This window comes from Cladophialophora yegresii (assembly GCF_000585515.1).
Source record: "Cladophialophora yegresii CBS 114405 chromosome Unknown aczIN-supercont1.5, whole genome shotgun sequence".
Classification (NCBI taxonomy): domain Eukaryota; kingdom Fungi; phylum Ascomycota; class Eurotiomycetes; order Chaetothyriales; family Herpotrichiellaceae; genus Cladophialophora; species Cladophialophora yegresii.
In genome coordinates, this window is record NW_006913049.1 from 681691 (window position 1) to 702949 (window position 21259).

A 21259-nucleotide genomic window follows, 5' to 3' on the forward strand; every position below is an offset into this window, starting at 1 on the left:
GCTCCTGGAGGGTTGCAAGGACATTGTAAGGTCCCATGATGCGGAAGCCCAATTATGTTGGTTGCATCCGGTGTTCCCAAATGGCTTCTTACTCGAGATAGAGGTACGAGCTGTCGGTGTTCTAAGACGGCTCCTTACACGTACGACATATGGCAGTGACAGCAGCTATAGAGCACCCTGGTGTCCGAATACAACATGAGATTGTAGAACGTTCGAATACTCAGGTGCTGACACTGCTAAGAAGGAACTGGTACTCGTACCATAGTACTTCGTCCTTCGAACACGCACGGGCTTGGCAATGACGCGCTCCTCGACGCGTAAAGTTTTAATGGACCAAAGTCGGAGATGGTGGGCCATATTTGCACCGCGTGTAAATTACTCCATTTTCGACTACTGTACGAGTGAACGTCGTCGCGCCGCAATTGACCGTGCACCGCTGAGGATCCTCGCTAGCGATTATTCGAGTTATAGGCGGCAAAAAGTACACCTTCAATATGTGCTAACTGTAGTCAATACCGCTCCCTTGCTCTCTGCCGCACCCACGTCGGTGTCTCGAGTACCTGTCCCTTTTACCTTACCATGGCGTCAGAGGATTCACTGTCACAATCGGACGATGAGCTGTTCAATCCAAACTACAAACCCCTTCACGAGACGGTTGATACAGTTCCCCTCCACCGGGTTAACGTGGCAGACGACAACTCCGATATCGAGTCGTTAGCCACTCTGCCGGTCAATCGTCCTACCCAGAACCGACAGACGCAGCCCACGCAGCTTATTGATCGTTCTTCTGCGAAACTGTCTTCCTCGCCTCCTAAAGCATCTTTGGTCCAGGTGGCCGCTTCCTCGCCAATGGCCGCCCCGACAGTGGAGAGAAAGGCCCTAGGCATTCTTGCCAGTGCTATGGCACCCGCAGGAACGACATTCAGAAGACCCTATGTGGCGCCTCAATCGCGGCCAACGCCCATTTCGATCGATTCCGACGACGAAGGTCCTGCATACAAGGGTGGCTCATCGGATAGCGATGAACCTAGAAGGACTAACGACATAAAGCCGTCCACTTTTGTACGGAAGCGAGACCAATCGCCTGGAAAGATCCCGGAGTCTCCGCAACCTCAGAACGATGGGCGGAGTCGGTTTATGGAGCTGACTGCACGCGCCATATTCAGAGGGTCACCTGCTTCCACCTCGTCTGGTGGATCAAGCGGAGCGAAACGTTCTGCGGACGCCATGGCGAATGCGTACGGCAACGTCTCAAAGAAGCCTCGCCAGAATGCACCCTCCCGTGCTCTTCCAGTATCCTCATCGCCTCCTAAGATGGTACAAGAGATGGAATTGGATGACATCACCGAATACAACATGCGGCAGAAGGTGAACAGGCTGATGTCGATGCTGAGCGCGGTCACTGTAAGGGAATGTTTCGAGGTTTTGATGCTGAAGAAGGGAAATTATGACGAAGCTGCCGATGAACTACTTCTGCGAAGCGAAAGGCGTCCGGCCAAGAACGGCCCAGTCGACCTGACGCTGTCCGACGACGAGCTGATGCCGACGCCTGCTGCGACAAAGAAGCCCGTGGCACCGCGCGTCAATGTGACCCGCCAGCAAGCCAAGGTGCCACAGCGAAGTATCACAGAGAAATGGAGCTCGACTCAGAACGTCAGAAAGCCAAAGGCAATCGACGTCTTCGATACCCCTCTTCCACAGAAGAAACGAACCTTGGTGCGTGGCCGGCGGCGACGCTCATCTTCGCCAGCAGCTGCCGCGCCCGAACCTAAGGCCAAGCCGAAACTCCCACGTGTTCAGGCCATCCAGTCAGACGAATCTGATGCGGCCGACTCCGCGATGAGTTCGGAGGGCGAAGCAGAAGGCACATTTCAAAGCCGAGTCCTTGGACTGTTCAACACGTGTTCCGCCGCGGACTTGGCAGACCTCTCTTCTATCAGTCGTGAGGTGGCAGAGCATGTTATCTCAAAGCGACCCTTCAGAAGTCTTGATGCCGTCAAAAAGGTTGAGGACCCAAAGCCCGCCAAGGGTCGAAGGAAAACGGCGATCATCGGAGAACGAATTGTTGACAAGGTCAAGGAAATGCTTCGAAGCTACGAAGCTGTGGACTATCTCGTCAAGCAATGCCAGAACTTGGCCAAGCCTCTGTCACACGAGATGAAAAGTTGGGGTTCCAAAGCAATCAGCTCACAAACTGGAGAATTGGAAATGGTCTCCCTACAAGCACAACGACCGAGTCATGACTCAGGGATCGGAACGCCTGTGAGTGACGAGGAGGACGTCAAGCGCTCTGGATCGAAAGGTCTCATCCAACAACCGTCAATCATGTCCCATGATATACAGATGAAGGACTACCAGATCGTGGGCCTGAACTGGCTCAACCTCCTCTACAGCAAAGGCATGAGCTGCATTCTAGCCGACGACATGGGTCTGGGGAAGACGTGTCAGGTCATCGCCTTCCTAGCCCACCTATTTGAGCAGGGGAAAACGGGACCTCATCTGGTCGTCGTGCCAGCAGCAACTCTTGAAAACTGGCTCAAGGAATTCCAGCGATTTTGCCCAGCACTGAACGTTGAACCATATTACTCAACAAGTCCTCAGGAACGGTTCCATCTGCGAGAGACTCTTACCGATAACCGTGAAGACGTCAACGTTATTGTGACCACATATACGATCGCCAAAGGTAAAGAAGATCATCCGTGGTTGAGGACGTATGGCTTCGACTGTACCATTTACGACGAAGGGCATGTACTCAAGAACGCCTCATCGCAGGTCTCGAAGCAATTGACCAGGATCCAGTCAAACTTTCGGCTCCTGCTCACCGGGACACCACTGCAGAATAACCTGAAGGAGCTGATCTCCCTGCTCGGCTTTCTCATGCCAGGATTGTTCAAAGAGAAAGCTGACGACCTCGAGACGATTTTCACCCACAACGTCAAGGCTCTCGATAACCACCAGGAGATGCTCCTGTCCACACAGAGGATCCAGCGGGCCCGCAGCATGCTCACTCCCTTCATACTGAGGCGAAAGAAGTTCCAAGTCTTGAAAGACCTTCCGAAGAAGGAGCGTAGGACCGAGCTCTGCGATTTGAGCCCTGAACAAGCTGGATTGTATCAACTATGGCTTGACAAAGCTTATGAGATCCGTGAGCGACGCGCAAGAGGGGAGAACGTCAGCAATGAGTCCACAAACGTGCTTATGAAACTACGATTCGCATCTCTCCATCCATTTCTCTTCAGGCGCCTCTATACCGACAGGAAACTTCCCGTCATCGCAAAGCAATGCTTGAAGGTTGATCTGTGGCGTGAGTCCAACCCGGACTTGATTGTCACAGAATTGCTCGAGTACAATGACATGGAAATCCATAATCTTTGTGACAAGCATCCGCAACTGCAGAAATTCGCGTTGAATGGTGACGAATGGCGCGCCAGCGGCAAGGTTCAGAAGATGGTCGAACTTCTGCACAAGTTCATCGCCGAGGGTCACAGGACGTTGATTTTCAGCCAATTTGTCATGGTTTTGGACATCCTCGAGCTGGTCCTGGAACGCGAGGCGATCGGCTATTTCCGACTCGATGGCTCTACAAAGGTTACCGAACGACAAGACCTGATCGATGAGTTTTCCGCCGACGACAATCATACACCGGTGTTCATGCTTAGTACAAAGGCTGGTGGTGCAGGTATCAACCTGGCAAAGGCCAACAAGGTGATCATCTTCGACAGCGGTTTCAACCCGCAGGACGATATCCAGGCCGAGAACCGAGCGCATCGAATCGGACAAGAGAAGGATGTCGAAGTCATCAGACTAATTTCCCGCGGTACTGTAGAGGAGCAGATCTACGCCATGGGTCTCACGAAGCTCAAGCTTGATGATCAAGTCGCCGGAGATGGAGAAGAACAAGCGCCCAGAGAAGACAACGAAGAGACCGATAAGGAGGTTGAAGGACGCATGATGGTCGAAGAGATGTTGTTCAAGAAGCTCGAGACTGAACCTGTCGAGAAGCTGATGGCTGATGTGACGAGTCCGGTCAAACAGCGATTCGACTCGCCGTTGTCAAGCCTGACGGAGTCTGCATCCGAGGACGATCAGGATCAACCCGGCGGTAGGAAGGGAAGTGTGGATTTGCCAACTCGTACGCAGCCACGTACTGAGGGAGTGAAGTCTAGAAATTGAGCGCGCGATTGTGAATGTGACAAGTGAGCTTGTTGGATACCAGGCTTGAAGACCCGCCCTGAAGGGCGTGATGATGGTGAGAATGACTACCAGGTTCCATTCCTGCACTGTTGGAGCATAACTATCGTGTATGCAGGAAATGAATGAGCATTGCCAGTGACGATAGAGAGGCTCCAGAGGCCGAGTCACGACATTCGGATTGGACAATATTGGCGCTTCCAGTCATCCTCTTCCCTCTTTCACTGCCTCTTCACGGGCCAAAGTCAAAGTTTGTGGTCACCAACCACCATTCGTCCCCCACTTAACTGAATACCCATTGTCTGGAACCTCGCAGGTAACCACCGATGACTGACGGCAGTCCGGTGAGTCAGAGCCTGTCCTGAGGACCTGTGGCCCGTGGGTCTGTCGCCTATAGTATCCCTCTCTCCCCTTCCAAGCTGCTCTTTCCTTCTCCCAGCCCGTTCAGCTCACTCCCCTTCTCAACCTCTTGCGAGGGGCGACGCAATCTCCCATCGCTCCCCCTTCTTACCTTCGCACCGTTGCACCAAATGCCGTGTCGGCTACATCATGCTCTCCGTTTGATGACACGATATTCGTCGACGTTGGCGAACGTGCAGGGGTACGCCTTCGCACCTTCCTAGTCGACAAGCCCTTCCAGCTTGTGGGACAAGCAGGGGTGTTCCGATGATATATATATATACATTACTATGTTGGTTTAACGAGGGCTCCAGGCGTCACGGATCCACGCGAGTACAGGTATTTAACCACACTGCTCAAGTTAATCATACATTAGGCTATTAGACAATCAATCCCCGACATCCTTATACCCTGAATCCAATTAACTCCGAATATAGCGCTTTCTGTTGGAGCGTTCTTCCCACGCCAGATAAGCCCAAGCAGGTCCAACGTATTCCGAATGAAACCCCATGGCAAAACCTCCCATAGTTCTTCAAGTCGAGTCATGACCCAATCCTGGTGGTTAAGACTTTTAGTTTCTGCACCTGCAATAAATGTAGGCCACGAAGTGGCTTTGAATAGGGCCTCGCCCGGCGAGATGAAGGAGAGATGATGGATGACCTCTGAAACTAGAAATTCAAGTTCCTGATCGTGGTCATCGGAGGAGGAAGAGTATATAAGAGTCCGAGAGAGGTAGATGCACACTGCTGCTTTGTGCGCAGATGCGATATGGGTTCGGTGTACAAGATCGTTCTGCGGCGATGCTCCCTGGATTGCTCGAGCCCAAGCCAGCGCATCGAATGACCAAGCCGCCTGGAGTAAGATGTATGTCTGTTCTTGCATGTAGGTGGTTGCCGACTCAATATTCCAACTTTCTTTGACACTGCGTGATATTTTGGCAGCAGCCATTATTATCTGAAGCAGAGTCGCCGGGCATGAGAGGTAGATATTGGCTTCTGCGTCCAGTAAAGGCGACCAAGCGCAAGAAGGTTCTGGCACCTCTAAACAAGTCAAAGAGGAGCCAAGGATATCATACCTGATTTTGAAGTCGTTAGTATGGTTCAGAGAAGGTGGGGACAGAGAGCAAAGAGGATCGCCGCATAGAGACCAACGTACACTAAGCAATTTGAAATCAAACAGCTGCGCAGGGTGCTCATACGGCTGGATCCCATCTGGTTTGATTCAATCAAACCAGAAATAAGTGTTCTTGCACCATCAATATGCCATCTCCAACCATGTCTTCCCGAGTCGATCAGCTCAAGTTCGACAAAGAGCAGTATTGTCGCTAGAATTACGTCGATGTTGGTCGAGGTTAAAGTCTCAAGAGCAAGACTTAACAATCTGAGAGCATGCTCTTTTGCTATGAGGGCGTCTCTGTACGCTCTTGGAGACCGAAATGTTGAAGAACCCAAGGACAGACAACCTGATCTGTTTAAGATACCCTGGACTGGCATTCCCGATGTCTTGCTGATTGACTGCCTCTGAGCCGCATTTGACATGTGGAGTGCCGCAGTGGCGATGATGATGTGAAGGAGGACCTCGTGGTGCTTCGTCATGGGGATGAGGTTATAAAAGGGATTGTATTCGGGAACATCATAGATTACTAGATCTTTACACACATCACTCGCGACTAAGGAAAGAGACTTCAGTCAACAATAGATCCCTGAGCAGACCGGGCTGAATGACTTACAATACAAGATGTAAGACCTGGCAATGAGGCTCAAGTCCTGCAAGATTGGATCGTTCAAAAAGCTAATGGGTGATTTCTCGGTGCTTTCTTGTTCGAACAATCGATGATATTTGATATCCCCTGGACGCCTAGAAACAGGTCGTCCCCGCTTTGCTTTATTCTGCTGAAGATCCTCAAACCTCATACCTTTCATTTTTCCACGGCTCGCCATTCCTTGATCCCATAGGAAGAGGCGCTGATAGCCCAAGCATTCTTGACCGTCCTTGATACATTTCTGGCAACGAGGAAAAGATCGATCACACCTCAGACGCCGACGTCTGCAATTGTGGCACGGTTTGCTCTGAGAGGTATCAACACTGGTCATTTCATTGCCGAGTATGAGTCCAGTATGGGAGAAAGTTGTGCAAGATGTCAGATGTCGCAAGCAGCATTTTGGGCCGAGGCCAGTGAAAGTGAAGGGGAAGTTAGGTCGACCGAATTTCTGTGTTGAGAGGGAGGTGGCTGTTCCCCTCTAACCCTCCACGCTGGGCGGCGGCCGCGGCCTGGGTAGGAAAGGAAAATGTTACGTCATGGCAACCTGCCTGGTGCGCATTCAAAAGACTCCACTTGGTGCACTGACAAGTCGTCACGATTCAATGAACAACCACTACATGACTTCGATTCAATGATTGTTGTTCTTCCTACGAGGTAGTAAGAAGGGTACCTCTCTTGCCTAGTTATATAGGTGGAGAATCAGGTACCTTCGGCTATGGACTTGAACCAGTTGCCTATCTGTTGAAGATAGTGGCTGGGCTATCTGAGACAACATGACCTGGATTCCTGCCCCCAGTGGGCAGTTAAGCCTGCCGCCTGGGCACCTGATCTGCGCTTCTTGCTCCGTGCTGCCTGGTCCCCGGGGACTATTGTCTTGACTGGTAATCCTGTGCTAAAATGACTGTATCGATGGAAATGAGCGACTGTGCCCAAAGGCAGGGCGCTAGACCATGCCTAATTAGGCTTAATGGACCGCACCCTTTCTGGCAAGCTGGAATGAAATGACTTGTTCTGCTGGCGCTGACGTTGACACAAATCTAGTAGTCAGTCTAGTATCTTGGCTTCCTTTCAAGGTTTAGCTCATTTTCTCAACAGAGCGTCACGTCGAGCCCACTTTGACCGTTTCTTGAACCTCAGTGTTGGGCGGGCAGCAAAGACTGAGCTGAGTGGTGAATCGACGTGTGATGTAGTAAATAGGAGTTTCGACGACCTAGCAGAATTGAGAAAGGGTACAAACAAGCTCTTGACGACGATGAATGACGCGGGTGCGAAGTATCTTGCATCCTGAGAAACTATACAACTCGACTCGCAGCGTGGACGTCCTTCATCAAGCATTCTGTGTAATCGACATTAGGCCGTGATACAGATGCGCGTGGGACATAGCTGTGGTGAGTTTATTATCCGGGAGATGCAGCCACTTTAAGAGAAGCAACGGCACTTTCCTCCAGAGACACAAATGTCTTGCGAACATAGTGGTTCATCACAAAGCCAACAACCCATATTCCGTAGATGTAACCGAAATATCGCCAAAGCGAGGAGGGTACTCTATCCAGAACGCCACACATACACGTTGCACACATATATATCTGCTCCGATAAAGAAGACCGCAAAGCATCGATCTCTGGTCCAGTAAATAGAGTTGCCAGGTAATTCTTCTTCGCGCAAGATTCAAGGCCAGAACTGCAAGACTCAGAAATAGGACGGTGGATCTTCATCGAAATCTCGAACCGTCAAATCCCTCGAGCCGACAAATTGACCCAGTGCGGGATCTTCTCGATTTACGGGAACACTTCCAACGTACATCTGCTCGGAAATCAGTCCTGGAACAGTCTGCGTGTCTCTGAAATCTGGGGGCGTAGGTAGGGAACCGGAGCTGCACTCTTGCTCAAGATTGATCGGATGTCCTCCGACTTGCTCGGCTTGAGAATGGTGAGTAGTGCACGGCGAGATTTGGGCGGGTGGCGATGAAGAGCTCCCCAATTCAAAACTGATCTGCACAGGTATCACAAGATTCAACTTTGAACAGGGTATAAAGGATGCTGACCTCGAGGCTAAGCTGGTTAGAACCTTCGAGGACGAACCGAAAGACCTAGGAATAGCCCGATACCATAATGTTGCTTCCAAACTGTAGGTGCGGCCAACAAGACACGAGCTGAAGGTCGGTAGGAAAATTTTCAGTTTCGACTGCTGTGATGAATATCTCCGAAGTGATAAAGGAATTCTCAGATCGGCGGTATAAAACGAGCCATGAGCTTCGTAAGACAATGGAGATGAGAAGGTCTCGGATGTCCCAGCCACTATGGGAGGTGAAGCATGCTCCCTGGAATTTGGAAGGCCTGCAGTTCCGTAAGACCCGTGTCCTAGCCAAACGACAGCAGAGAGACTGTGAGTTGTCAAACGAGTAGATTCGGTGTAAAGTCTATGCAACGGACTGTCGACATGACACTCGCTCTGAGTTGGCAGGCTTTCGTAAGGGGCTGCGCCCGAGAACGTGGAGGAATGGAGCTTATACGTGATCAGCTTGAGCTTTGGCGGTCGTTCGCCGTCCGCCGCAGGATAAAACCGTAAGTTCACAGTTGACATGACAATTGGTAAACTCCCGGTATCTGTATGCGGACATGGCAGCTTCAAGGAGGATGGCTGACTAGTCTGTGCGACAAGCCGTCCGGCAACCTTGCCGAGCTTTAGACAGCCTTTATATACGGCTTTTTCCTCGCGTAGTTTGTAGTAAGGGTCGTCTCGTCTGACAAGGATTGGTGGTACCTCCTCCCTCCTCGGGCAGATGCGTACACGCACGGCTTTCTCGATCAGTACAGGGGTAAGATCCGGGGTGAACCTTCTGACGGAAGCGTACACAGCATAAGTCACAGTCGTGGTTTCGGGGCCTAGATCATGCACGAGAATGCCGGCTCTCTTGAACTTGCCGAGTGAAGGTGGTAGGAGTAAATGTGCGGTTTTCACACTTTGATCGTCCTTAGTGTTGTGCATGCAAGCGTACTGAAGAAGGTTTTGGGGAACAGTGAAGTTGAAAGGTATGCTGTAAGAAATGACACCTCGAGCTGAGCGACCCTGTAGCAGCACGGGCGACGACACAGGTGCGGACATTCGGAGGAAGGTGTGCTCTCCAACCAGGTATCCCGCTACCATAGCAAGATCCAGAGGTCTCTTCAGACGTATGCTTGCTTTGCCTTTGAGTGTGATGCGGAGGTCGTCGAGTACAGCATCTTCAGCGGAGTTGAGGACCACCCGGCCTCGGATCACCTCGTGGGTCGAATAAGTCGCATTTTCTCCGTCTCGGAGTATAATGTCGATTTCGATCTTCTTCCTCATTATATTATTTTGCAATACAGATTGTTTTCGACCTCGTATATATTCGATCGCAATTTTTCTGGGTGGAGATACCGCTTGCTGTCGGGCAAAATGCTGGACAAGCGCTGAGATACTCGAGAGATACCACAGTGATAGATATGGCAGAAATACTTGGCTGTATATATGCGCCATTTCAAGCAGACTTGCCCACTGAAGTGGACCCAGTGTTCGAAGTCTCCCTCCCTGAGGTTGCGTCTTGGCTGCCTAATTCGGCCGTCAGAGTGGAACGGAAGATGCCTTTGGTAGAGCGTCCTCAACTATATTGAAGCCCTCTCCCTTGCCAAGAAAAAAGTTCTTTTCTGCGCAACACATTTCACTCTGTGGCAATATGGAGATACAAAATGGCGTTCCCGCCCGCTGTGAACCTGGTACTGCGCCAGGCGCTGAACTTGACATCGAGGCTCGGATCGAAGCACTAGGGAGACAGAGACCCGAAGTGTTCCAAACAGTCTGGGCGGAAGCCGCCTTTTGTGTAACCATATTAGCGTCCATGCTGATGGCTGTAAGTCATACGCATGTTCCTGATGCAAGAATTCGAATATATCACTCACTGTTGACAGGAGTACTTTGTTAGTGGCTTCAACATTATTCTTCCGTTCATGGCCACAGCTCTCGACATCCCTGATCAAGCCAGGACATGGCCTGCCAGCGTCTTCTCTCTTGTCACCGGCGCCTTTCTTCTGCCTCTGGGCCGTCTTGCAGATATCCTAGGGGCCCGACTGGTCTTCGTTATGGGGTTGGCCTGGCACTTCATTTGGTCCCTAGCCGCAGGGTTTAGCCAAAACTACGTCACGCTGATTGTTTGTCGTGCACTACAAGGGTTGGGGCCAGCGGCGTATCTCCCATCCGGTATCATGTTGCTAGGTCGCACGTACCGACCTGGACCACGAAAAAATTTGGTTTTCAGCCTCTATGGTTCCTTCTCCCCTCTGGGCTTCTTTCTCGGCATCTTCGCTGGAGGGGCAAGCGGGCAAAGCTTGACCTGGCGCTGGTACTTCTGGATTGGCGCAATTTTACTCTTCCTTGCCACAGTCCTTGCATATATGGCTGTTCCGACCAACCACAGTGACGCGAGAAACTCCAACATCAAGATGGATTGGTGGGGAGCTTCCGTCGTTGTGCCGGGATTATTGCTGGTCGTTTTTGCGCTCACTGACAGTTCGCATACTTCGGATGGATGGGCTACACCATACGTGGGCATCACCATGGCCGCTGGTGTTATTTGTCTCGGTGTTGCGGTTTATATAGAGGGCTGGGTGGCGGAACACCCGTTGCTTCCATTTGACCTATTTAAGGTTCGTCATATGAAACCGCTCTCAGTGTCGCTGCTCCTGTCATATGGAGTCTTCGGTATATATTTGTTCTACACAAGCCTCTAGTGAGTTACACCGATAAAGTTCGGAGTCAGTCGCTAATTTGAGCAGCATCGAAGATGTTCTTCAAAAGTCACCACTGCAGACTGTAGCATGGTTTACACCCATGGCTATCGGCGGACTACTTCTAACTTCAATTGGCGCCCTGGTCCTTCACCGGCTACCGGGATCTGCTCTGCTTTTACTATCTGGACTGGGATATATCACATGTGTATTGCTTTTTGCTGTGATCCCGGACGAACCGAACTACTGGGCGCATGTGTTTCCGACGATGATTTGTGCGACACTTGGCGTCGATGTCACATACACCGTCAGTAATATTTTCATTACGACAAGGATGCCTTCCGAGAGACAATCCCTAGCCGGAGCATTGATAAACAGCATCGTTTTCCTAGGAATCAGCCTGTTCCTCGGAGTAGCCGATATAGCAGTCGCTTCGACTGAGGACCTTGGAAGCAAGCGCAGTTATAAGATAGCGTTTTGGCTAGGAGTAGGCCTTGCAGGGCTCGCACTTGGTCTGCTCTTGCCAGTGAAGATAGGGAGAGCGAAAAGCGAACTCAAGATTGAAGAGATGGTTGACTTAGGAGTAGAATCAGCAGCCAGAAGGGTTTGAGGGATATGTGAGAGGACTGACAATCTCGTGCTACCGATGGTGATGCCACGCGAGGCTGGCCAATAACGCGGGGTATAGATCCCAATTCGAAGTAGAATAGCGAGGTAAGCATAAGTTCTTCTGCTTTTGAGTCTGTGTCTCACTGTATATAGGAATACCTACATCTACACTATTATTGACCACTCTGCCTATTCACTATTCTATCCCTAACATGGTGGGACAGTGCCTGTCACGGGACCGAGAGCATCACCCCTCGGGCGAATTCTCACCCGCGACAAACAGGCCAAGCTTCTCCTGATATGGTCGCCTGCGGACAAGAAGAGAGTGGACGAGGGAGCAAGTCGACAAAATAGTCGTTAGCGGGAGAGCAAAGCGGCGAGGGATAAGTCAGCCGAATGGGTGCGCAGGACGACTGTTCGGGGAGTAAATATATATATATATATATATAATAGACACTGCAGATACCTCTTTCCAGCACAGACACAGACTTGCCAGAACCAGACACCTCTGCTTGAGAGAGCAGCTGAAAGCTCTATCGTCATGCCGATCCTCGACTATGCGACGCCGGCAAAACTTGACACTGCGTGTGCTGTTCCAAGCGCACGACAACTCCTGTTTGCATCAATCCAGCCATGGACGTCACCTGGTTGGCAATTGGCGGAAACTTCAGCAAAGGAGACTTCAACAGCATCTTACAGTCCTCCTCAAGTGTGTTGTTCTGTGGGGCCAACCGAACATCTGTGTCGGTGGTGTTGTGCAGGCAGGTTCTGTCAAGCGAGCAACGTTTCCATTGCCATGAGGCTCTTGGCGATGCTCCTCGAGCCATTCCGCTTCTCCAGCGCGAACTGTATGGCCTTGAGTGTAAGTCTTCCCGCTCTTTTTGCAAAGGTAGATGCTAACGGTTACGAAGGGTGACGAAGATCAGCGTGCCGCTGTGGACTGGCGTGGAGCCAGGTGCACACAGGGAAGCATCGAAGACAGGACGTTCAGCTGTATGTACACGATATGGGCTGGAGCTCCAGCGCTATCTATAGGAAGAGAGAAGGGTGTACCAAGTACCTTTGGTGCTGTCGGCAGGACTTTAGGTCAAAGGATGGCGGTACATCCGTTTGATTCGACAACTCGCGGGCCGCCCATTGACCCAAGGCGGCGTACCGGAGGGATGTGAAGGCCGATCACGGATCCGGTATTTCGACGTGCGAAATGACCTCGATGCCGACGCCCAACAGATGCAAACAACTGCCGAGCCGCAACACCACCGAACGTACACCCAGAACATCGATGACCTACAGCGCCAAGCTGGGCTCTTCGTCGTGTAACTCTGCGCAGCCAACTCGTGCAACAAAACCGCCGCGGAAAGCAGGGATTTGAAGGCGGAGAAGGTGGTGGTGGTGCAGCTACTGCCACTGTACATGGATCGTTTGAAGTATCCGGAAATGGTGACGGTACTAGGCTGTGGCAAGGATCGCAGCCTCACGCGTGCGCGCAGCTGGCCAACATGAGGGCAGCATGTCACCAACCACACCGCCAATTCGGTCCAGGACCGCATCATCCGAGTCCGTCTGGCCTCCCCAAGACCAGCTCACCTCTTAACAGCCAACATGAAAAAGGGGTGATTACCTGGAACAGCTAGCAAGTTCAGTGTCACCCAGCGCAGATGGACAATGATGCTGCAGCAACGAAAGCAAGCCGCTATTCCAAGCAATCCCACTCGGAAGCCAGCTTCGTTGCTATGCAAGAATGCAGGTTCTCCATATGCTTCCCGCGGCGATGGCTGTATATGGCGTTGCTGTGCCTTTCACCACTTGCTGGCTTGATGATTCGATCAGCCTGAGCCACTTGGCGGACGGGGCTGGCTTATATATATATTTCGAATTTGGCAAACTCGACGACCGCATACCGGGTAGAGTCGCTTGCCACGGCTGCAGAACCTACTGCCCACTGGGCGTGGTGGCAAGAAACGGAACGGCCCCCCCGGGGCTCGCTACCGCCACCTGCCTCGCTACCAATGGGTTTGCATGCCTCAGTTCTGGATCAAGACAGATCCTCCTTCACAACAGCACGTTGGAGAACATCCAACGCTTCTTACATGCCAGCAGATGCAGAGCTTCTTAAAAAAGCAGGCCGTAGTCTCTCGCACCTGTAGCCAGGTACGGAGTACCGGTCTCTAGACGCCTGCTTATACCGCTGGACCTCGACGCCCAAACTCTTGGTCGCGGGCCCGAGTAACTCTCTGACCACATGGCTTCCGCCGGAAACGCAAACCATGCTGGCATCACAGGGCTGAGATAGGGCTAATAGTTTCAGGCTCATCACCAAAGAGATCGAATCGATGAAATTCGCCCAGCAATCGCCTGTGGCGCCTGGTACATTCGACTATCATGCAAACCCTATACTTGAAGACCTACGAAAGGTAGCCAACGGCGAAGGAGAAAAGGTAAACGAAATAGCGCTGATGCTTGGAATTTGGCCTTCATGTGTTGATGTCGACTGGTCATTTACACAATGTGGACTCAGAGATCTCTGCCGCAGTGATTGCCGTTGGCATATTAGCCAGTCGCGCTCCAACACAGGCAAGCGTCGTTTTACGGTCCAGCATGGATAGGACGAATGCCTATGAGAAAGTAGGACGGCGCAAAGCAGAACGGTTCCCCACGCGTGACAAGTTCCTGACGCGCAAACGGGAGTATGGCACAATCGAGTCACACATTCGATGTTGCCGGCTACATGGTCTAATCAATCTCCACCAGATTCTCGCCGCCCTCAGCTCGGGGAGTTGCACATCACCTTCGAACACGTACGGCGTATCGACAACTGGCTTGTCGACAGTATTGCTGGACTTCTCTATGCTCATCTTGGAATGCTCACCCTCCTGTCCATGCATGAGCTGGGAATCTGGCGGGCATTACCCAGGAAGAGCTCGAACTTCACGCCGCTGGTTGTCCGCTGTGTTGATCACGTCCGCCTTCAGCCCGGTGTCAAGCTGTCATGGCAGTAGCGCCACAAGAGCAAAGGGAAGCCTCGTGTGAAGCTTGTGTTACTGCCATGACAAATGGTAGCAACACAAGTTTAGCGCTCTATGGCCTTCGATAAGGGCTTCTGAGCTGCCACCGGGATAGACGGCAGCTATCTGTATTCCCGTTCCAGTATATCAGCGGCAACAGAATCACAATCACAAGCTCATTGTTTCCGTTGGTCGGGGCCCGAGGTAACCGTCTTAGGTCTGACGTAAAACGAACCCGCTTCGAACTTACAAAGACCCGAACGCGAGCTTTTGGGCAATGCCGAAGGGCAGGAAGCAACGGTCGATGACGGTGATACCAATATGACCGGCAATGCACGAAACGCACAACACCTGTGGCCTGACTACTGTCAATTGCGGCTTGAGAGGCACACCACGACTGCTGTGGCTCCGAATCCCTCTTTTGACGAGTCTGCGTGGCTACAATGGCTCGGCTATTTAGTCCCTAGTACGAACGAATCCTCACCAGTTCTCAATGATCCATCTCAGATACCTCCGCATTCTTTCACGAAGACGTTACTGTTGTTCCCATCGATTCTGAGGGCGCACTGTAATAAAAGTAAAGAAGAGGTAGCCACTAAAATTGGGCTCTCTTTTCTGGATACGCACGGTGTGGTGGCCATGGCACCTGGGGACTGTATAGAAGCATGGATGCGACATACAGTATAATCAAAACATCTCATAACCTCCGACATTGACCACAATACTCTCCGTCAGCCCTGGTGCAAAAAGATGACAGCCCCAAGCATTGGCTTGGGGAGGCCGGAGACGTTCGACTTGTCCTCCTCAGTCGCTTCCGCTACGTTTCATCGGTCAGTTTTGACTTGCTGCTACTGCCATGGGAAGTCTCGTTCCTGCCCTGTCCCTTCCATGTTCCGCTCTCTGGTGAGTTGGTCCGGCTTGGAATCTTTCCATCCAGCACTGGAAGCCAGCTAAAGGTTGTGTATGCCACTCGTGCAAAATCTCAGACCAACTGGACACAGGGATGCGAAGAAGCCGGAAATCAAACCAAGGGCGACCCCGACCTCACCCAGGTCGAGACCGAGGTCAATGCAGGACGACCGTGGGTCGATGTCGACGAAGATGGGGAACCAGCGGCCAAGAAACCGAAAATACTCGACCTGGAGGACGTTGCAGAGGTCGACATTGATGAAGGAGCCACGAGGACTTCGGCTTCTCTGTCCCGGGCGTATGTGGTGGGCAGTTCCGTTGCTGTCCTGTCCCTTCCTTGTTCTGTCCTTCCCCTCGTATGGCGAGACAGGAGCAGCACAGCTGCAACATATATGTTTCATAGCTGAGAGCTCAGCTCTCAAGAGATAGACACTCAGAGATTGAAGACTTACAGTAGTGCCCTGCCACAGCTGTAGTACTTCCATCGAGAGCGAGACCCTCCTCGAGTTTGAACCAGCCGACAGTGGTTCTCTTCGGTCTACCCAGGAGTTGAGCATTTCATGACGCGCCCTCTTTACCTAGAACAGGCCTGCAATTGCTTCCATAGTCCAAATATATCATTGCAGCACAAGCTTCACACATAGGTCTCCCTCTGCTCGTATGGGGTTACTGCCATCATTAATACAAGGCCCGCCATCTTGGAGCGACAAGGGCAGCTTGAAGGGCTCGCGCTCATCGCATAGACTGTATACGACACCACCAGGATCCACGAAACAATCCTGGCTGTCGTGCGGCGGCTGGGCAGCGATGCTCAGACAGAGTCGGATTTGTTGCCCCTAAATGTGAACAGCCTCGTTATCTGCTTGGCTCGCCCTACGATAAGTTTCCATGTACTCCGTACTGCGGCTGTGTACGAGGCACCTACAGTAGCGATGCTTGTTTGGAGATTCGCTGGCCAATATGGTGATCATTTTGTGAACAGGCCAGGAGCGCTGGCGGCGCACTCAGATAAAGAACAGGGACGTTACTGTGTGCTTGGAGAGTCCTCGCGCTCGTGCGCCTGTACATCCTCGTAGTACAGCAGCGGCTCCGCGACTATCACCGAATCTGGCTTCCGCAACCGCGTAGCCCTCGTGGCGCTCCACGAGTCTGGAACGTTGATTGTTCCCACTGTGAATGCCGAGGATCTGGGTCTTGGACCCTTCGGCCCGCCACTTCGTGGGAATCATCCCCCTTTAGGGAGGTAGCCAAGCGTAGCGGCATGTCGTCTTATGGGTTCTTATCATCAACCGAGCGGGACTTCTCCGCATCCCAGTATCCAGTTGGTCTGAGATTTCTGGATCGCTCAGAACCGACGATAAGTTACGTTAGTGCTCGCTGCTGGAACTTTTAGTCCACAGTCTGGGAGCTCGTAGCTCGTAGCGGTATGTGAAAATCCGGTCGTCGTTGATTAATTCCTCCCTCCTCCCCGCTGTGTCGCCTTCTTTCGCGTCAGGTGTCTACAGGTACCGTGCGGTGGAGGACAAACGTAAAGGACAAAATGGCGAACACATCGTACGGCAACGAGAAACGAGTGGGCGAGTTCAACGACACCATCGCTGCGCATTCGCCCAATGCGTCCCTGCCCGACGCGGACACGAAGGAAGCAGTGCTTGAAGCGCGCGAGGTCTTCCACGATGACACGGCTGGGGGCGTCAAGTTCCGCACGGTCAGCTGGCAGCGCGCCACGATCATCTTCCTGAAGATCCAGTTCGCGATGAGCATCCTCGCCGTGCCGGGCGCGCTGGCCACGCTGGGCGCCGTCGGCGGCGCGCTGAGCATCGTCGGCTGGGAGATCCTGAACACCTACACGGCCGTCATCCTGGGCGACTTCCGCAACCGCCACCCGGAATGCCATAGTGAGTTTCTGCTTTCTGCCACATCATGGTTGTCCCCAGCTAATTGCTTGTGCAGCGCTCGCAGACATGTGCGGGCTCCTCTGGGGCCGCGTCGGCAAGGAACTGGTCGGCCTGCAGATCCTGGTGGCGCAGGTCATCATCACGGCCGCGGGGATCGTGTCGTGCTCGACGGCGTTCAACGCGCTCTCGGAACACGGCGCCTGCACCGTGGTCTTCAGCTTCGTGTCGGCCGTGCTGATCACCATCTTCTCGAGCGTGCGGACGTTCTCGCGCCTGGGATGGCTCACGTGGCTGGGGTTCGTGACGTTCTTTGTGGCCGTCTTCATTTTTGTGGTTGCCGTCACGCAGCAGGACCGCCCCGCCGCGGCGCCCAAGACGGGAGACTTCGACCTGGGGTGGGTGGCCATCAACCACCCCGGGTTCGTCGCGGGCATCACGGCCAGCGCCAACATCTTCATCAGCGGCAGCGGCAGCCAGATGTACCTGCCCGTGGTCTCGGAGATGCGGCGGCCCCGCGACTACCGCAAGGCCGCCATCGTCGCAGGCATCCTCGTCGGCGCCATGTATCTGACCTTCTCACTTGTCATCTACCGCTGGTGCGGCGTGTACCTGGCTACACCCGCCTTCGGCAGCGCGGGCACCCTGTTCAAGAAGATCTCCTACGGCATCGCGCTGCCGGGCCTGGTCATCGGCGTCGGCATCTACCAGCACGTGGCGGCAAAGTTGATCTTCGTGCGCGTCCTGCGCGACTCGTCCCATCTGCAGGCCAACACCGTCGCCCACTGGGCCACCTGGCTCGGCAGCAATTTGATCCTCGGCATCTTGGGCTTCATCATCGCCGAGGCGGTGCCTATTCTGAATTACCTGCTGGGTCTGGCGGGCGCGCTGTGTTTCGCGCCGTTCAGCTTGATTTTCCCGGCCATGCTGTGGATGTATGACTTCAAGGGATACCGCAAGGGCAGCGGATGGCAGAAGGCGGCTTTTGGAGCCCACGTCCTCATCGTGCTGGTCGGTCTGTTCATGGTCGTCGGTGGAACGTGAGTAGAATTCTGATTCCAGCTTTCAGTTCGGTGGCTTTCGATGCTAACGTCTGCGCAGTTACGGTGTTGCTGTCTCGATCAGAGATGCCTTTGCCAGCGGCTTGATCTCCAAGGTGTTTGACTGCTCAGATAACTCGGGGACAATTTCCTAGGACCGGTTGCGCTGTACTAACCGTACAGTAACTATACAGGTAGAGCTTCCTGCCCGCTGGATAAGAACCAAGACTGTCAAACATACTTCATTCACCTCTGCTAGTAAAGTGCGGTCGATCAACCACGTAGACCCTGCTGGAAAGGGCACCTGCCTGCTGACGCTGGTGTCTCTCTGATTACACCCAGCCTCTAACGGCCGGTCAATGCAGCCGCGCAGCAACCAGATTAACCAGATCTATGTTGGGAATATACATAGAGCAGTTTGCGGTTTGGATCTCACCGGATTGGATTACACGGCCTAGGACCTCCCATCGAAAGCACCTCCAGTCTGCAGTCAACTATTGCTAGCGTGTATGGATACATTTCAGCGTAGGAGGGACCGTTGGTCCTTGGACACACGTCCTTTGAGTGTGTCTACCAATCCCCCTTCTCCGGCATATTCGATCACTTCCGTCGCTAGGTCGAAGATATTTCTTCGGTATGCTCTCTCCTCCCTGTCTCAACGATGGCATCGGATTAGAGCTCAGCCAAGTCGGTAGGGAGCGAGCCAAGATGCAGAAGGGGCGGTTTGGGAATAGATTTTCAAGTTAAGGATCGAAGGAAGCGGAGATCAGGACGGCTGGGCGTGGATGGCAACTGCCAGAGCACCGTGATAGCTGTTTGATGCTCCAATCTGGATGGGGAATGTTGGCAAAAGGCCATCCCGAAGACCCTTCAATGCCGCCAAGGCAGGTAGAATTGGATGTCCGAAGCATCTGCAGTAGAGACCAGTACCCAGTTAGGTAAGGACAGCTTGTACCGGCAGCTGGGTCCTTACCACGAATACCATCAAAGACTCGCGTTGTTAAGCCTGACCAATGGCGGTGTGGGTCACCCATACGAAATCAAATGCTGACATTCCTTATGTGGCAGTTCAGCTGACTGACAAGCTGACTGTCACATTGTACGCTTTCCCAGCTCGTAGTAAGAGTCGAGCCAGAAAGGTTGAGTGAAACAATCGGTAGCCATGCGTAAGGCTTCGCGGTGCCTGCGGTAGGTCGTCTTCGAGAAAATGGGCAAACAGAACGTGTTTGTAATTGCTCGACGGCAGGAGCAGAGCCGCGACTGGGGACCTCATATCGAACCAGTCCTCGTCCGATCACCATTTGACGGTGACTTTGACCTCCATTTGCGCTTGTATATAACAAGTTTGTCCAGTTGTCTCGGCGTCATAGCCCCTGGAGCAATCTGCCGCAATCGCCACAGCAGCTTCAAGATGACCCGAGGACATCGTTGAGAATGTTCAGCTTCAACTGTAAGCGCAGCTCTGATGACTAGTGCGACAGTCCATTATGTTCCCGGTTGAAGGACATAAAGGAATTGTGAATCAATCCTTGTCGAGCTTGACCTGCAGCACGGTCTTAGGCGGGTCTTCTTTTGACGAATTCCTCCAAATCGCTTCTGGTGACGACGCCGAGCACAAACTTTCTGCCACCATCTGTGACTACGGCGAAGTCCTGTCTGGCACCTGTTGCAAATGGTCCGATGTTCTCAAAGAACCCTTCCAACTCGAATAATTCAGTCTCCATTGTAATGATCTGGTATTTCCTATCTCCTCCCCGCTGGAATTTGACCATGGCTTTGGAGACGTGATCTGAAGGTTGTAATTGGCCTGACTCAAACAGCTGCTTAAGCCTGGAGACTGATAGGTAGCCCAACAGGGACCTTGTATTGTCAGAAAGGACGGTCAGGTGAGAATAGTCGTGGGAGGAGGCTGATAGCATGGCATCGGCGAGTGATGTGTTTGGAGATGTAGACAACGCGGGAGGAAGATCTAGGTCGGCGACTGTTGCACCACGGTACTTATCTGCCCAAGCAGATAGTTTGGCAGCATCTTCGTCTTCGCTGGGAGGTAGACCATTGGCCTGGGGGACAGTTGTTCGGCCTAGAGGCACGCCCTGTTCGAGGATTGACCCAGTCTGAGCCATGGCTTGCGAAGGAGAGAGTGTGACGCAGATAGGGGACGCTGTAGCAAAGCAACGGGTTCCTGCAAGGTTCACCAGTCACTGCAATCCGAGGCCATTTAGAATGTAAAGACAAATTATGCGTAATTTGGTTCTTCACTATGTAGAATTGTGTTGACATGTGGAGCGTCGGAGCACGGGTGGAGGATATTGCTTGCGAGATGATCGCTATATGCTTGACCGTACGGGCGAACGCGCACGATGACGTCTCTGCCGGTTACCCAGCGGGTGCAACCAATGCGGAGAATGGGAAGCGCCAGAGGAAAAGCTTTGGTCCCAGAGCTGTCACTGGAGCTCTGAGCTCAGTGGCTGGGCTTCGCCTAAACCCACTTCCCCAGGCCCGTAAACTGGCTGTCGGACGATAGCATCACTGGTGCTTTGGTGCTGCTCCCATGTGGTTGCCCGCACCTGTACTCCGTAATTTGACACAAACGTACTCCGTAGTTTCACCTCTCTTCTTTTCATCCATCAACCCTCCGTCGCTCCGTTCTGCTATATTCATAACTCACACGCCGCAGTCTGACCCTGCATCAAGACTAAAGGTA

General features: G+C 52.7%; 5 protein-coding genes across 5 annotated transcripts; 3 read left to right on the forward strand and 2 right to left on the reverse strand.

The window, feature by feature from the left end:
• Positions 1–579: 579 nt before the first annotated feature.
• Positions 580–4173, forward strand: A1O7_06983 (uncharacterized protein; the record flags this gene model as incomplete). The annotated part of the gene is made up of 1 exon (XM_007760983.1): positions 580–4173. The coding sequence occupies one exon, from the start codon at positions 580–582 to the stop codon at positions 4171–4173; it is 3594 nt and encodes a 1197-aa protein (XP_007759173.1).
• Positions 4174–8712: 4539 nt separating this feature from the next.
• Positions 8713–9682, reverse strand: A1O7_06984 (uncharacterized protein; the record flags this gene model as incomplete). The annotated part of the gene is made up of 2 exons (XM_007760984.1): positions 8713–8735; positions 8785–9682. 2 exons carry the CDS (start codon positions 9680–9682, stop codon positions 8713–8715), a joined length of 921 nt encoding a protein of 306 aa, XP_007759174.1.
• Positions 9683–10049: 367 nt separating this feature from the next.
• On the forward strand, positions 10050–11100 carry A1O7_06985 (uncharacterized protein; the record flags this gene model as incomplete). The annotated part of the gene is made up of 2 exons (XM_007760985.1): positions 10050–10223; positions 10282–11100. The coding sequence occupies 2 exons, from the start codon at positions 10050–10052 to the stop codon at positions 11098–11100; spliced, it is 993 nt and encodes a 330-aa protein (XP_007759175.1).
• Positions 11101–17160: 6060 nt separating this feature from the next.
• A1O7_06986 (uncharacterized protein) lies at positions 17161–18710 on the forward strand (the record flags this gene model as incomplete). The annotated part of the gene is made up of 3 exons (XM_007760986.1): positions 17161–17518; positions 17574–18555; positions 18617–18710. The coding sequence occupies 3 exons, from the start codon at positions 17161–17163 to the stop codon at positions 18708–18710; spliced, it is 1434 nt and encodes a 477-aa protein (XP_007759176.1).
• A 1401-nt stretch (positions 18711–20111) lies between these two features.
• Positions 20112–20678, reverse strand: A1O7_06987 (uncharacterized protein; the record flags this gene model as incomplete). Its single annotated transcript, XM_007760987.1, has 1 exon — positions 20112–20678. The coding sequence occupies one exon, from the start codon at positions 20676–20678 to the stop codon at positions 20112–20114; it is 567 nt and encodes a 188-aa protein (XP_007759177.1).
• Positions 20679–21259: the final 581 nt, after the last annotated feature.